The sequence below is a fragment of the Euprymna scolopes genome, chromosome 37 (genome assembly GCF_053919585.1).
Source record: "Euprymna scolopes isolate OS-2025 chromosome 37, ASM5391958v1, whole genome shotgun sequence".
Taxonomy (NCBI): domain Eukaryota; kingdom Metazoa; phylum Mollusca; class Cephalopoda; order Sepiida; family Sepiolidae; genus Euprymna; species Euprymna scolopes.
This window is the reverse complement of record NC_136518.1, coordinates 14,716,656-14,731,752: the sequence shown is the minus strand read 5'-3', so window position 1 is coordinate 14,731,752 and position 15,097 is coordinate 14,716,656. Positions and strand designations below refer to the sequence as shown.

The window sequence follows — 15,097 nt, the reverse complement described above, 5'->3', positions numbered from 1 at the left end:
TCACATAAATACAGATTTTTGCTTATAAAAGTGATGGTGGAATATTAATTTTAGCAAGTGGCCTGAAAGATTTCTTTGTGGAATTAAACGTTTCCATATAGCTTACTTGCCATAAGTATACATATTCTTTGCCACTGTGTATGTGTTTATTTGACTTCTTTTTCTTTGTTTTTAAAAAAGGCTCCCTCTTCTATAAAGCTTTTGGTTTATCTATACAACATGGACATATTTTTGATATAATCAAAATCAGTGCAAGTTAAAAAAAAAAATTTTTTTTTAAATTAACGTGTTTTTTTTTTTTTTATGCACTACATTTTTATAGTAGGTTCAAAGATAGCTTCTATCATGAGATTTCTATCTGTAAAGTGTGATTGAATTTTAGATATTTTTTTTTATTCATTTCATCTGTTGAATTAAATAACATTCTTTACATTTTTAATCCACCATTGATTTTCTTCTTCCTTGCTACTTGTCATTCCAATTTGTATCAACAACTAATGCAGTTCCCAAGAAAATCTTGCAATTCATTCGTACATAGATTCTCTTTCAAATTCTTTTCATCACCCTCCTCCAAGCTCTTTCTATTATCATTTTCTTTTGTAGCATTATCCTCATAATCATGAATCAAAATTTTTTTTTAAATTTAAAAAAAAAAAAAAGTGTGCCAATAGTTTTATATATAACTAGCTGCATCTACTCTGCTCAAGATGTAGTGAAATCATTTTAGTGAAATAAATTTTTTATCTGGTTACACATTTCCAAACTTAAACAACTGTTATATTTATCAATTTAACATGACTTATTCTCCGTGCTGACTTTTCTTTTTAAATGATTATTTAAAAATGTTTCAGATTACCAGTAGACTGAATAATTTTTTTAAAGCAAAGTACATTATTTTTAGATTGCCAATAACATGGTACAACAATAACAAATAAAAAATTGGCTCGTCAAAAGTTTATCTTAATGCTATTTAGGTCTAACTTTGAATATGTTGGACATGTGAAGTTATATTTTGACTTTTAAATAAAAAGAACAACACCCTTTTTTGGTCACATAATAAGATCATTCAGCTGGATAAACTTGTGTAGAAACATAGATGCCTTAAATCTCTAAAAGGTTAGTTGATCAAAAAAACTATGAAGCAAGTGACTAGGAAAACTGCAGAGTGGAATCTGGAGACAATTGTCCTGTAAGAACTGGAGAGTGAGTTTATTTAATATCAACAAATGTCTTACTCTAGAACAAGAAAAAAGTGACAAATGAATAGGTTTTGTTTTACCATTAACTAATTTACCATAAGATGAATCAACCAAATTATTCCTGATAAAAATGTATCTTGCATCTTAAATAACCAATGAATGTATATTTTTAAAGAAATCTGTTTTCTAAGACTTGTTTTTTTTTTTTTTTTTACTTATTTTAAGCGCATGATTTTTTTTTTCTTCTTTTAATCTTGATTTTCTTTTTCTTTTTTTTTTTTTCCTGAAGAACTCTTCCCTTTTCTCCATATCAACAATCTGCTAAGCCTTCATCATCTCTGGATTCCTCTATCCAATTTCCCCTCCAAAAAACTCGGAAAATGTATTATAAGCCTCTATCAATTTCTCATTCCAGGGCCTTCAGTGTCTGAAAGCAATGAGGCTATGTCATCCAAAATATCCCCATCACGTTCTCCCAGGGCACGGCCAACACCAGTCGTTGCCCTCCATCAACAAATCTCAAGTCTCCTCTCTAGGCCTAAAATTGGTAAGATTCCTGAAAAGCCTGTCTTCCTCTCTAATTTTCTAGTCGATGAGCAAACTTTGCCATTACTAGCCACTAGTAGGGGTCGGCTATAGAGACATTTTTGGGGGTGGGGTCAGATTTTAGAATTCAAGTGAGGACTTTATATTTAAGGAGTTTGGTCTTTTATGGCACCAACCATTATTGGAGGGAGGGTGGCAGGCTAATTAAACAGATTTTTTTCACCAGTAAACCCCTATGTTCAGTGCAGCCATTAATCATCCCTTCAAATTGCATTTGCTTGTGAGGTCCCAATTTAGGAGCTTTGGGGCAGTCCTCTCTTTTGTTGCCATGACACCCAGAGACACTAAATAGTTTGTTTGTTGGAACGATGAAGACCATCTGATCATCCTAGGGGTGATGGGATGGATGACACATGCTGGTAGTTTAAAGTGAAGCTGGTTTTTGTAGAGGCAACCTCACTCTCTTGTTTCAACCAGCCTGATCTAGTGGCAGGACAGGGTCGATGTCCTTCTACATACAGCATCTGATATTCCCAAATGGTCACTCATCTGGTACTGGTCACCCTCAACGTTGCTTAACTTTGGTGATTTAACAAGAACTAATGTGTCACCATAAATAGACTGCATATACTAAAACTCTCGTGTTAATATTTGTCAAGATCCCATCTATACTTTAGGAAGTACGACTTGAACCTGCATCCAGTGGTGCTGGTCCAATTTTGGATATTTTGGGAATTTGGTGTAGGTTAAAGGGGTTAGCCCTTTGTTGCTGGTACTCCCAGGTTTACTCTGGCTGTCAGTATTCGTATCAGTCAGGATTCAACTTTTGGCTTAGATAGAATCTATCATTTAGCCAGGTTACAAAGTTTACGCCTACAAGTGTGTTATAGTTTTGTATGGCAGTAAGAGGTTGTTTTTTCCACCCTAGTACTTTTATAGACAACTTTGTAAAAGGTTCTAGATTTGATATTTCTTGGCAGCATGCAATTGGTTGGTCAATCTGTGTATGAGGGCTTAAGTATTGGGTGATTGTCCAGAATTCTACCTATATTAAAAAACTAAAATGCAGAAAAATCTGTATGATGTACATATCTGTAACTAAGCGAAAATATATTCCAAAAATCATGTAAATTGATCAAGTTTTTTTTTTTATAAAAAAATCATTTTTAATAGGAAATTGTAGGCATTACAAGGTTGATGTCATAAGTTTGTATTGAGTTATCCCCCCCCCTTTTTTCAAGATAGTAGCACAAAACAGATTATAAAATTTGATTTTCTCAGTTTAAAATAAAACTACTTGATCAATTTACATGATTTTTGGAATATGACATTTGCATTCCATCATGGTTAAGCACATCATACAGATTTTGCTTAATTTGTGGGTTTTTTTTTTTAATATGGGGAAATTCTGGACAAGAACTTAATATTGATCGAACATATTGTTTGTTCAATACTTCAACTGTTTGTTCTCGAGATGAGAATAAATCTGCAATCAAGTTATGTCATTTAGCAAATCATGAATACCAATAGATTTTTGATTGCTTTGTATAAATTTCATAAATTACATGTACAAAGTTTTTGAATTGTATGTTGCTGTGGATTCATAAGAGAAGAAAGATACAACTCTGTGTTTAGTGGAAACAAAATATATTGAACAGAAAAACAGTGCAACAAATGAAGAAAATGGTTATACGTCAGTCTGACTGCCAAATGTGCATTAAGCAGAGCAATATATTCTTTATAGTAAATGGAAGGGTTTATTGTTATCCATAAGGTGGACACCACAACAATTACCAAGTTTTTTTCTTTCTTTTCTAATGTTAAAGTTAATTTCTTTCATAATTTTTTTTTTTTTTTTTTTTAAATAATTTATCTCGCTTGAAGTCTAAAACTTTGTAGCCGACGCCTATTGTTAGTAATGTAATGGCAATCGGCATGGTTTCCCCTCTTGGTGTACAACATTTGGTGGTAATCTTGCAGTTCTTCAGATGTTTGCCTCTTCCACTGAACATAGGTGCTGCGAGCATGCTTCACATAGTAATGTGAACAAAAAGCTGACTTCAATTACAGTGGAAGTACTATTTCCTCTTGCCCAATTTTGTGGGTTTGCATGGTGACTCTTCAACTTACTTGAATGAGGTCCTCTCTTGCTCTCTCATTCTCTCTCTTCTCTCTCTCTCTCTCTCTCTCTCTCTCTCTCTCAACCCCATCATGATATCAATATCTACTTTCAATTAATACCATTTTTTTTTTTTTTTTTACTGATGGATTACTGCTCATCGGGAGGGAGAATTTGAAATCTAATGTTGCACACTATCAACCAAGCTCCAACTACTTTCCCATTGTTACAATGTTGCATCAGAGTCCTATTGTTATAATTACTTCGATGGAATGTGCTCTGATGAACTAATAGCACTTGTGCTCCCTCAATGTACAAGCAGCAAAATCCCCACCCCTTCATTCTTGAAGTCTCGAGATCCAGGAAAACTTCCTAGTTTAATAGTTTCTTCCCTTGGACTTCTAGACTTTGGAATTATCTGTTTCCTGCTTCCTTGACTGTACTAACATGCAGAAGTTTAAATGTAATGTGAACAGACATCTCGCTGCTCAACTCCCCACAGTCCCTTGTTAGACACGAGTTCAAATAGTAGCCCCTTACATCCAAGTGGCAATATACATAGGTTGAAAAAGTAAAAAAAGACAATTATTGAACGCATTGGATGTCGTTCATTGCCATAAGAAGAGTAGAAACAATGGGTGTCATGGGCAGATAACGACGTAAGACACCTTGATTTTCCAAGATTGACAAGTATTTAGAGTAGACTTATAGATGACTGCATTGTAATCAGTTAGGAAGCAGACTCGTATATTATTACACAGATGGTATTTTAGCGATTAGCTCTCCATTGATAAAACTGATTTTTCAATACTTGTGCAGAATAGCGTACAAAAGAATTTCCAGTGCTGGTCCAGATTTCCCCTATATTAAAAAAACAAAGAAAAATTTGTATGATGTATGTACTTGTGATGAAACAAAAATGTTGTACATGAACAATCACGTAAATTGATCAAGTAGTTTTATTTTTATATAACAAAAAAGTAAAACTTTTTAGTTAAGCGAACAGTGATGCCATCTTGAAAACAGGCTGGAAATAAGAGAACAAATTCGAAATAATTTAAACTTGTGATATTTTAGAAAGCCATTCTTAACATGGAGGTATGGAAAAACTACAATTGGCTTAATTATTTTCTTTAGAAAAAATAAACAAAAGTACTTGATCAATTTACATGATTTTTTGAATGCAATGTCTTTTTTTTTTTTTTTTGTCATAGGTACATATATCATAATTTTTTCTATTTGTTTTTTAATTCTGAACAAGCACCAAATTTTTGTACTTGACGAAATTCCCGAGTTTTAACATAGATACTCTAACACTTGGCGAACAGAATAAATTTTTTTTATCGTTGAGGGAGGGTTCCAAATGTAAGAAACCGATAAATTAGGAGAAAGCATATTTCCAAAATATTAGAAGGCAACAAAGAAGTAAGGGGCAACATTGTTGCAATCATTGGATGTTTCCGGTCTTTTAACATTGAGACCCCTTTTCATCCTAATCTTGTTGGCGATGCCCTTTTTATCCTCCTTAATACTTCTTTCTCACACTTTCTTGTTATTTTCATGGCAGGTGCTCAACTGAGTTACAATCTATGGTCTCCTCTTGTAAAACATTTGCAGCAAGCACTCGTCTAGCTACATTGTCAACAATTTCTCCTACTCCCTATTCCATGAACAGTTTCTTTTCTTAGAACTGCTCACCTGTGGAATTCTATACCGCAGGACTGCTTCCCAACTAAATCATGGTAGTTTTCAATTCTAATGTAAACAAGTTCTTGTTGAGCCGTTCTTTTAAATCAAATTTTACCCAATTTTTATTACGACTGGTCATTATGGTGTTGTCTTGCACTCATTAACATTTATTCACAAATGATCTTTCGACCTTAAGCAGTGACGACCTTGAAAAAAAAAAAATAAATAAATAAAAAAAATAAAGTGATTCAGCCAAGATTAATCAGACACTGGCTACAATTCCATCATATATTTGATATTTTTTTAGGTTTTAATACTCCAAAAAACAATTTAACCCTCCCTCCTCCGCCATCCTCTCTCTGATGCATTTTTCATTAATAGCTTACTAACAAAATATGACCTCCTGATCTTTTAACATTTCATCTTTTTTTTTTCTTTCATTTTGCTTTGCAAGTAACTTTTTCACATTCTCATCAAACCTTTGTGTCACTCGCAACATCGATTTTAATATCTACAGATTTATATAAAGATAAAAGCTTCAAAAAAAGGTCATGTATGTTTTTGGCCATCGTCTGGCTATCAGGAGTTTTGGTCCGGTTTTATTAACCATCAAAATATTTGCATTTCTTGGATGCAGAAATTTTCACGGTTTACAACTTTTTAGGGTTGGTTTCCTCGTGGTCGCTATCACGTTTCGACTGTTTTGCCTTCTGCCTTTCTTCAGGTCCTTCATGTAAGGCTCTGGAGCAGTCATTTTTCAATCTCTAATTCCATAGTAGAATTGTGACTGAACACTTTGCATTATTCTCCAGGCTTTGTGATGTTTTATTGAAGCTGATACGAAAAATGAATCATTCATTGTGTCTGGTGATAATGGCCACCCACACTAAACAACTTGTGTGTGAAAAAGAAACTGTGGCTATCGAAAACTGGTGTTTTTAGTCAGATATCTGAGACCATGAATTTAACTACTTTCAGTTATGGAAGTAGTTAATTATGTGGTTGTAGATAGATCTCTGGATCAACAGAGTAAGCCATGTTGATCCATTTCATGCAATCTCTTTTAAAGAGAAGACTTTGATGATTCAGCCATGCAGCAGGCCACAACCTAGGAAAGTTCATCCACGAAGCAGTAGCTCCAAAACCACTCCAAGATTGGGAATGATGCCTGAGAGGCCAGCTGAAGACGTGATTACGCACCATCAAAGTTGACGTTGAACCTAGCTAGTCCATAAGTTCTACAGTCTTTGCCACTGGTTCCCTGACTGGCATAATTCATTTGACTACTCATTTCAATCACTGGTACATGCCAGTCGAATCTGATCTCTAGAATCAGTCAAAACTGGGTCATTTTAATGGCCTTGTATCTGATGGGTTTAGACATTTGTTTTGGGTAATCCTAGGAGGTCTATAATCCTAGGCCCTTCGGGTTTAGTAAGTTTATTGCAAACTGCACACTGACCAAGGAATGCCAACGGAGCTACCCAGGTAATTTTTAAAACGTTACGGTACTCCTCCTTTAGGGGCATTGACTTGACTTTTCCGACCTTGTGTCACCTCTTCCTGCGATGGGAAGCAATTAAATAATGGCTGTATCTTTCTCTAATTTTATTTGTTACAGACATTTTTTAACTTATTAAATCGTTTTGCTAAGGATTGAACTCACAACCTCATGATCATGTAGACACTTTAATTGTTCTGAGATACAAGTTGTCTGAAGAAAAACAAGTGCAAAAATGGTTAAGGTGTTCTGACAGCAGATGAGGAAACCAGCTTTTAAATTGTTTATAAAAATCATTTATCAGGATCAAAGACATTTTAAATATTTACTTTAATGTTACTACAAATAATCTTTAGTTTAGTGAGCAAAATAGTTTGAAGCTTTTTTTTTTTTTTTTTGCTTGTGCAGTATAATTCAATTTTTTTTTGCTTGTGCAGTATAATTCAATTTCAAAAAATGCATTTTATAAATACTATGTACTTGCATGTCATGTCAAAATGCATAAAAATTATGGAAGATGATTATGTAGAAAATCTGCCAGAACTATTAAAAAAAAAAAAAAATAAATAGTGATCTGCCATTTTCTATTTTGAAATAGTGGATTTTCATATTGTCAAAATCATAGTGCAGTTACCTCCCCTGGATTTTAAGAACTTTGTAACATTAACAAAGAGGAAAAACTTTAGAATTCGCTTTTTTTTTTTTTTCTTTTTTTTTTTTCTTTTTTTTGTTTTACTTGCTATTTAATTTTAATTTTTACTTTTTTTTTTTTTTTTTTTTTTGTAATTTTTTACTAATTTAATCCTGACACATAAGTATGTAATAGTGTTTTTACCTGAAATGCATTCATTTGAAATTGAATTATTCTGCACAAGCACATCCATTTTTTCTTTTCTTTTTTTTTTTTTTTTTTATTCAGCAGCCAAATGAATTTGTTACTAAATTTCTTCTACAGGTTATCACAATTTATTTTAACCGTAAAGTGTGGGGAAAAAAATAGTGAACATATATTATGTATATATATTAAATAAAAAAAAATATAGACTTCAGTTTAGTGAGTATTTGCAATATGTTTGTGCAATATATTTGCACTGATTTTGATTAACGTCAAGTTTTTTTGGTTTTTTTTGACTATTTTCATATTCTAATCAGTCGTAACTAATTAAAAAAAAAAAATTTTAACACGGCAATTTTTAAGATTTCTCATGATCGTCATCTTACTTTACAATTATTTAAGTTGTTGCAAAAATCGGTTAAAAATTATTGAAGAATCCATATAATAACTGCTATACCAGTTTCTGCATTTTTTTAATTTGGTAAAAATGATTGAAATACTTGTGATCACGTCTTGCATTTTTTGACACATGTGTCAGCTATCATCCAAGAATGGTTGAGCAACCTTTTCTTTTAATCTCTTGATTCAGACATCATTTTTAATTTGAGCCAAGCAATTGCCAGTCACTATTTTTGATAATAATGCTGCAAATTTCCCCCACCCACCCTTTTAAAATAAGACTTAGAATTTCATGCTGGATTAAGTTGGGACTTTCTTTATGATGGTTCTTGTCCAGAATTGTACCAACATTAAAAAACAAAAAAGTTTTTAATCTGTATGATATGCTTACACATGACTGAATGAAAAATGGCACATTCCAAAAATCACATAAATTGATCAAGTAGTTTTATTTTTTACTAAGAAAATAAAATTGTGTCGCCAAGGGAAGGTAACTCAACAATGATTCAAACTTGCAAAATCAGCCTCGTAATGACTATGAATTCCCAATTAATCACTTAAAAATAATAAATATAAAACTTCTTGATCAGTATATGTGATTTTTTAAATATGATTTTTTTGTTCTGTGATGGGTACATCAAAGATTTTTCTGTATTTTTGTTTTTTAATATAGGAGAAAATCTGGACAACCACCATATTTAATTGTTGTATTTCGAATATAATTGTCAGTCTTTCATATTTCAGCCATATCTCTCCTTTTGAAAGAACATTAATTTACATTATTTTGTCAACCTGAATTCCTTTAAATCTTTGTTCATCTTTGCTAAACAGAATTACCAACATTTATATATGAAAAATCAAACTTTTGAGTTAATGTAGGTTTAATAACCATTTTGTATTTTTATATATATATGCCCTCGCCATCGTTTTTATATATATGCCCTCCCCATCTTTTTTATATATGTCTCCTCCTTAAAACTCTATTTTTCAAAAGTGATGCGGACAATAATTCACAGAAAACCAATGACTCCTCACAAGTTAAGATCCCCATCACCACCCACCCTATCCTAATATTTTTTTGTGTATTTATTATATGGGTTCTTAAATATGATACTTAATTTTAGATTTTTATATTATATATAATTTTTGCATGTTGTTTTTTTATTCTCATTCTTTGATTATATTGTGAATATGTCCAGAATTCGGTTTATTTAGTCCCTTTCCACTTAGAATTCTCATATTAAAAACTTTAAAGATGTTTATGAAGAGATGTTAATCAGTGTGCACAAAAATGCTGTCCATATTCTAAGACAAGCATGGAGTATAGCATATATAGATTTGTTTTTCAGAGCTGATGCTAGAATTGGTTAAAGCAAATAAGCTTTAGTCATAAACACAGTGGAATTTCTGTAGTAACAACAAAAAAAAAACAGGCTTCTTCAGTCTTGGACAGACTAAGGATACCCACAAAAGGGTTGCCTGCGCATTAAATTTTTGTGGCAGGAGGTGTGTAATCTCTCACCACACCGCTCCTGAGTCGACATTGTTAAATACCAGTGGCAAGTAAAGTACAGGACAACTGGAAACAAATGCCGAGATAAACGGAGAGCACATACAGCCCCTAGAATTCCCAAATGGTCATCCACCTGATACTAATCAGGCTCAACGGTGCTTAACTTTGGTGATCTGATAAGAACCGGTGTGTCAACGCGATTATGCCATATAATTTCTGTAGTAACAAAACCATATCAACAGAAGTGCTTCATATATCTATGTTCGTACAGCATTGTTCACAATATGTTCAACGGATTACGAAATGTTATACGTCTCATGCATGCTTCGTTTTTTACTTCTAAATTTTTTTTTTTTTTTTTTTTTTTTTTTTTTAAATACAATATATCTTGGAAAAAAATGCTTTATTATCAATCCTTGTGATTTAAATATGTGGAAATATTTAATTGAAGTTTACGATTTTCTACTGTAAGAAGTGGTGATATGAGAATTCAAATATTTCTCCCGACTCTGATACAATTACTAATTCCGATTCTTTTTAAACCTTTCAGTATTTAAATATAACTTAATTTGTTTCTGTATAATTTTTGGATTACCATAAAACGCATATGTAATATATGCATATATTTTCGCAAACATAAAAATGTGAGGGAGGGGGGAATCTATAAATTTTAGTTTTATTGGTAGTTTGAAAGTAGTAATTTTAATGATTTTATCATTGGCGCCATCATTGATGAATTATGTTTTAAACAAAAAAAAAAAACTTAAGAGTAATTTTCTGTATCAGAAAATAAGCACAAACTTTTTCTGATACGATTCGAATGTCTCAAAAAGTTCTGATTTTTCTGATTCAGATTAATCTTCACAACACTAGTAATAAGTTAAATTTGGTACAGTTTTTATATCTATTAGAATTTGTTCCATGCACGATACTAAACTACTTTGGACACCCTTGGGCAAGGTGTTTACCTCTACCCCACTTAAAAATCCATTTTCCCCAGCTATTTCTACCATTTTTAGTCGGTCATATTTCCCAACCTTATGAAATAGTTCAGTCCTCTTCTGCTCACCAGCCGTCCTAGGATGGTATAAAATTACATCCAATAGCAAGGCTTTAATTTTGAACTTGAAGGCCGTCATAGTATTTGTTAGGGTCACGTCTATGTGCTAAATAAAAACTATCGTTTACAGATTATTTGCCTTTAAGACAAATCCAATCGTATACAAAACCGATGTATGGTTTCAGCATTTAAAAATGATCAAACAGTGATTAATATGCAAAGCTAAAATGATACTTCTTGGCCTTTTGGTTAGGAACAAAGTGTAGTATCTGTTTTGATGCTACACTTAATCTATTCTGCCCTTGGTCAGTGAAGGAGAATTTCTTGAGGCAATTTTTACTTTTGTTTCAATCCAGTGCCTCTTTTTGGAAAGACCGATTTTCCCCACATTAAAAGCTCATCTAGTGTCTAACTTGTACCTCATGGGAAGACAAATAGAAACATATGAAGCTCACTGACCCATTTGTAAATCACACATTTCAAATGTGTATTGCTTGCCTTCAAATCTCCGTATACATTTTGGGAAGACTTGTTAGATTATCAGCAAAACAAAAATGATTAAAATGGAATTAAAAAGCATTATTTCCTCACTTGTTGAATAAAGCTGTTTTTTTTTCTAAGATAATATTGTCAATTCATATTATTTTGGATTATTCAAACTAGTGTTTTCATCTTGAGTTATTTTCACGTTTCAATCGATGTAACCTCTGACTTTCTCCAGATGTATGTTGTTGAACTTAAGAATCTTTTTGCCAAACTCAGGAAGATGTATGTCATTTTAAATGGAACACTTTATTTAATCTAATTGTCATGTTTTTGTTTGAAATTCTGTGCAGATTCTTGAATTCAGCGAGAGTTTGACAGAATAGACCTGAAGAAAGTTGGAGATTACACTGACCGAAACACTGTGAAAAATAACACTCAAGAGTTGAACAGTCGTCCGAATGATTCAAATAATACGCATTTTCATTCTTCATCTAAAAAATCCAGAAACAAAATATTTTGTCAATTTCATTGTTTTTATTTCTAACATTGCATTATTTTTTATGTTTTTATTTTAAAATATTTTTGATTTAATTTTTTTTTTTTTTTTTTTTTTTAATTCTAATTTTTTAACATTTATTTTTTCATTTAATTTTTAAAGGTTATTTCAATATTTTATTCCTTAATATTTTATGTGGCACAGTTGTTTTGTTCCCATTTTATGAATTTAATGAAGGATTGTTACAAGTTTGTCATGAAATCATAAACAGCTCTGGGAAACCTTGCTTAATTGGCTTTCTTCGTTATTTTTTGTCATTCCTTTTCACCCAGGAATATTGGTTAATTTGTTTACATTATTGCATTCACCAGAATGCATTTTGGTTTTGTAAACAATTCCCCTGTTTATATGTTCAGTTAATAATTGAAAAAAAAAAAAAAGAAAAGATTTATCATTAATTAGTGTCACAGGCTTTAATTCTTTTTATCTATAATCCTAGTAACAAGATATTATCTTGTTTCTTAGTAAATATATTTTCATCTTGTCTTCAAATTATGACAAATTAGCGCTTCAAAATTCTGCAAATGCTAAACTATGTCAAAGCTGCAAGGTTTCCCTGATGATTGTCTTCATTCTACCCTCTGACCCTCCTGAAATAATACCACTAGCCCCCACCAGTTATTGTGCCTTTTTCAGTGCTCTCACTTTCAGATCTCCCTCAACTGTACATATTCTAAATTATAGATCCATCAATTTAATTCTATCAATCAGGCTTATCTTTATTATTTATGATTGTAATGCCGGTTAGTTTTTGATAAATAATGTTGGCTCTTGTACAGAATTCCGCCTATATTAAAAAAAATTAAAATAAAGAAAAATCTGTATAATGTACGTATGACAAAATGAAAATATCATATTCCAAAAATCATGTGAATTTTATTTTCTTAAAGAAAACCATTTTTAAGTGATTAATAGAAATTCTGAAAAATCGAAGTTTGAATTGAGTTATCTCCCTTTGAGATATTTTTCAAAATGGCAGGCAAGATATTCATTTCTTGGATACTAATTAACTTTGAGCTTTTATTTAAAAATAAAACTACTTTTATAATATTTTTTTTTTGATTTTTAGGATCTGATATTTTCGTTTCATCACTGCTATGTACATTATATAGATATTAGTTTAATTTTATAATTCTTAACTAGCGGAGGTACCCGGCGTTGCCCGGGTGTGGTGGGGAGGAGTTAGAATAACAGTAGGAAGTCCGGGTGGAGAGAGGTGTTAAAAAAAATGGAAGTGGGGCAGGGGAGTACCTAGCGTTGTCCGGGTGTGTGTGTGTAGGTAGTCTAGTAAGGAACCCCAAGTGGAGAGGCGTTAAAAAAAAAAAAAAAAAATGGTAGTAGCAGGGGAGGGAATCAAAACAACAGTAGGCATCCAGGTTGGAGAGAGATGTGTAAAAAAAAAAAAAAAAAAAAAAAAAAAGTGGTAGTAGGCAAAAGGCAGGCTCGAACCCGTAATGCGATGGCGGAAGAAAAAAAAGTGAAAGAAAATCTGACGTCTTACTGATTCTCCATAATGCGGCCGGAAGTTGAAAGCGTTGAAATTAAGCAAAGTCAATCCAACTGATATGATGACTTGCAAAAATGGCAACGCAAAAAAAAAAACAAAAAAAAACGACCCTTCTTGTAGAAAATTGTCCAGTTTAGAGTGAAGGAATTAATGCTTTGGGCCAATTTTTCGATATGTCATCCTTTAAGCTGGTCAAGCTTTAAAACGATACTGATCTTGTGAGAATCCGTTGTCTCTGTCAAGTTTTTGCAAGATATACAAACATACACACACACATGCACACATTTTACCTTTTATATATTAGATTAATATCGGGACAGAATTCTGGACAAGAACCATTTTATTTCTCGGCTCTTTTTAAAGTCTGAGCCAATTAAACTTCTTGTTTAACCTTATGCAGTTGTGTAATCCATTTTATTCATGATTTTTATTGCTATGTGGCCATTTAGTAATAGAGGGTGATTCTCTGAAATATATTATAGTCACATTAAAATGACTATTGCTGGGGGGGGGGGGATCAAAGGGCTCTTCTAATGTCCCATAGTTTTATTCATTTTAATCTTTTGCTTTAAAAAAAAATTTTTCCCCCCCTACAAAATAAATAATGCACTGTATCTAATAAATGTATATATATATATATATATATATATATATATATATTAGTGAGAGAGGGCTGTAGAAGACTATCGCAATACAAGAAGTGGAAATATGACAGTGTTGAAGGAAGACAAAAAACAAAGTATTTTTTTTCCTGTTAGTAAATCTTAACTAATTTAGTAAATTGAAATTTAAATTAAGTAAAATTTGCTTTTAAAAACAAAAAAGATAAAAGATTGTTTTTTTTTTCTTTTTTCTCTCTCTTCCTTCTGCTAACTGGCATATTTCCATTGCTTGCATTGTGAACCTCAATATACAAATAAAAAATGTCTGATTCTAAGTTTTCGCTAAATCTTTTTCTTTACTATAAAAAGAATGGCTAACATCAAAATATTTTTTTATTGATAAAAAGAAGTATTGATCTAATTGTATATGTTCTCTATATTTATATATATGTATGTTTTTAATCACTATTCATTTGTTATTGTTTGAATTCAAATTGATGCTATTTTTATTTTTTAAGTTTATTTTTTAATTTGCTAAAAATTTGTTTACTTTATTGAAATTTTTTATTTTTAAATTTTGATTCTACTTGTCCATTTTGACATTCCTCAAAAAACAAAAACTTTCCTCTGCAGTCAGGTCAGATCACATATGCTTTTTTATGTTTATTTGGATATCAAATATGATTTGATATCATTAAAATTCCAAGAATAGATAATTCATTCCTTAAGCTTTTTATTAATATATATATATATATATATATATATACTAAAGGTACTGGGATAAAGAAAAAAAAAGTCTGATTGTTGTCCAGAATTTGTACATATTAAAAAAAAATAAAAAATAAAAAACTGCAAAATCTTTGATATATGATCCATGACAAAAAGATCATATTCCAAAAATCATGTCAATTGATGAAATAATTTAATTTTCCTAAAGAAAATCATTTTTAAGTGATTGATGGAAAGTCGTAAGTATTGCAACATAAATCTAGTATGTATGAATTTTTTTTTCCAAAATAGCTGACGAGATATTCACTCCTTGGTTATTCATAAAATTTGCTTTTCTTATCCAAAAATATAACTTT

General features: G+C 31.5%; 1 protein-coding gene across 23 annotated transcripts in view; it reads left to right on the top strand.

Annotated features, from left to right (window-relative positions):
• The window catches only part of LOC145261098 (uncharacterized), a 446,786-nt gene that overhangs the window by 375,873 nt on the left and 55,816 nt on the right, over window positions 1-15,097 (top strand). For 14 of the 23 annotated variants that reach the window (XR_013864411.1, XM_080119308.1, XM_080119309.1 and 11 more), the window contains one exon: window positions 1,615-1,746. The exons of 7 other annotated variants lie outside the window; for them this stretch is intronic. Coding sequence is in view for 15 of the 16 variants with exons in the window: in XM_080119308.1 (XP_079975434.1) it covers window positions 1,615-1,746 (132 nt within the window). In the remaining variant the exon portion in view is untranslated. Of the gene's footprint in view, window positions 1-1,614; window positions 1,747-8,009; window positions 8,104-11,697; window positions 11,825-15,097 lie in introns of those variants that run through there. 2 more of the 23 variants (XM_080119314.1, XM_080119312.1) reach the window with 2 other exon arrangements.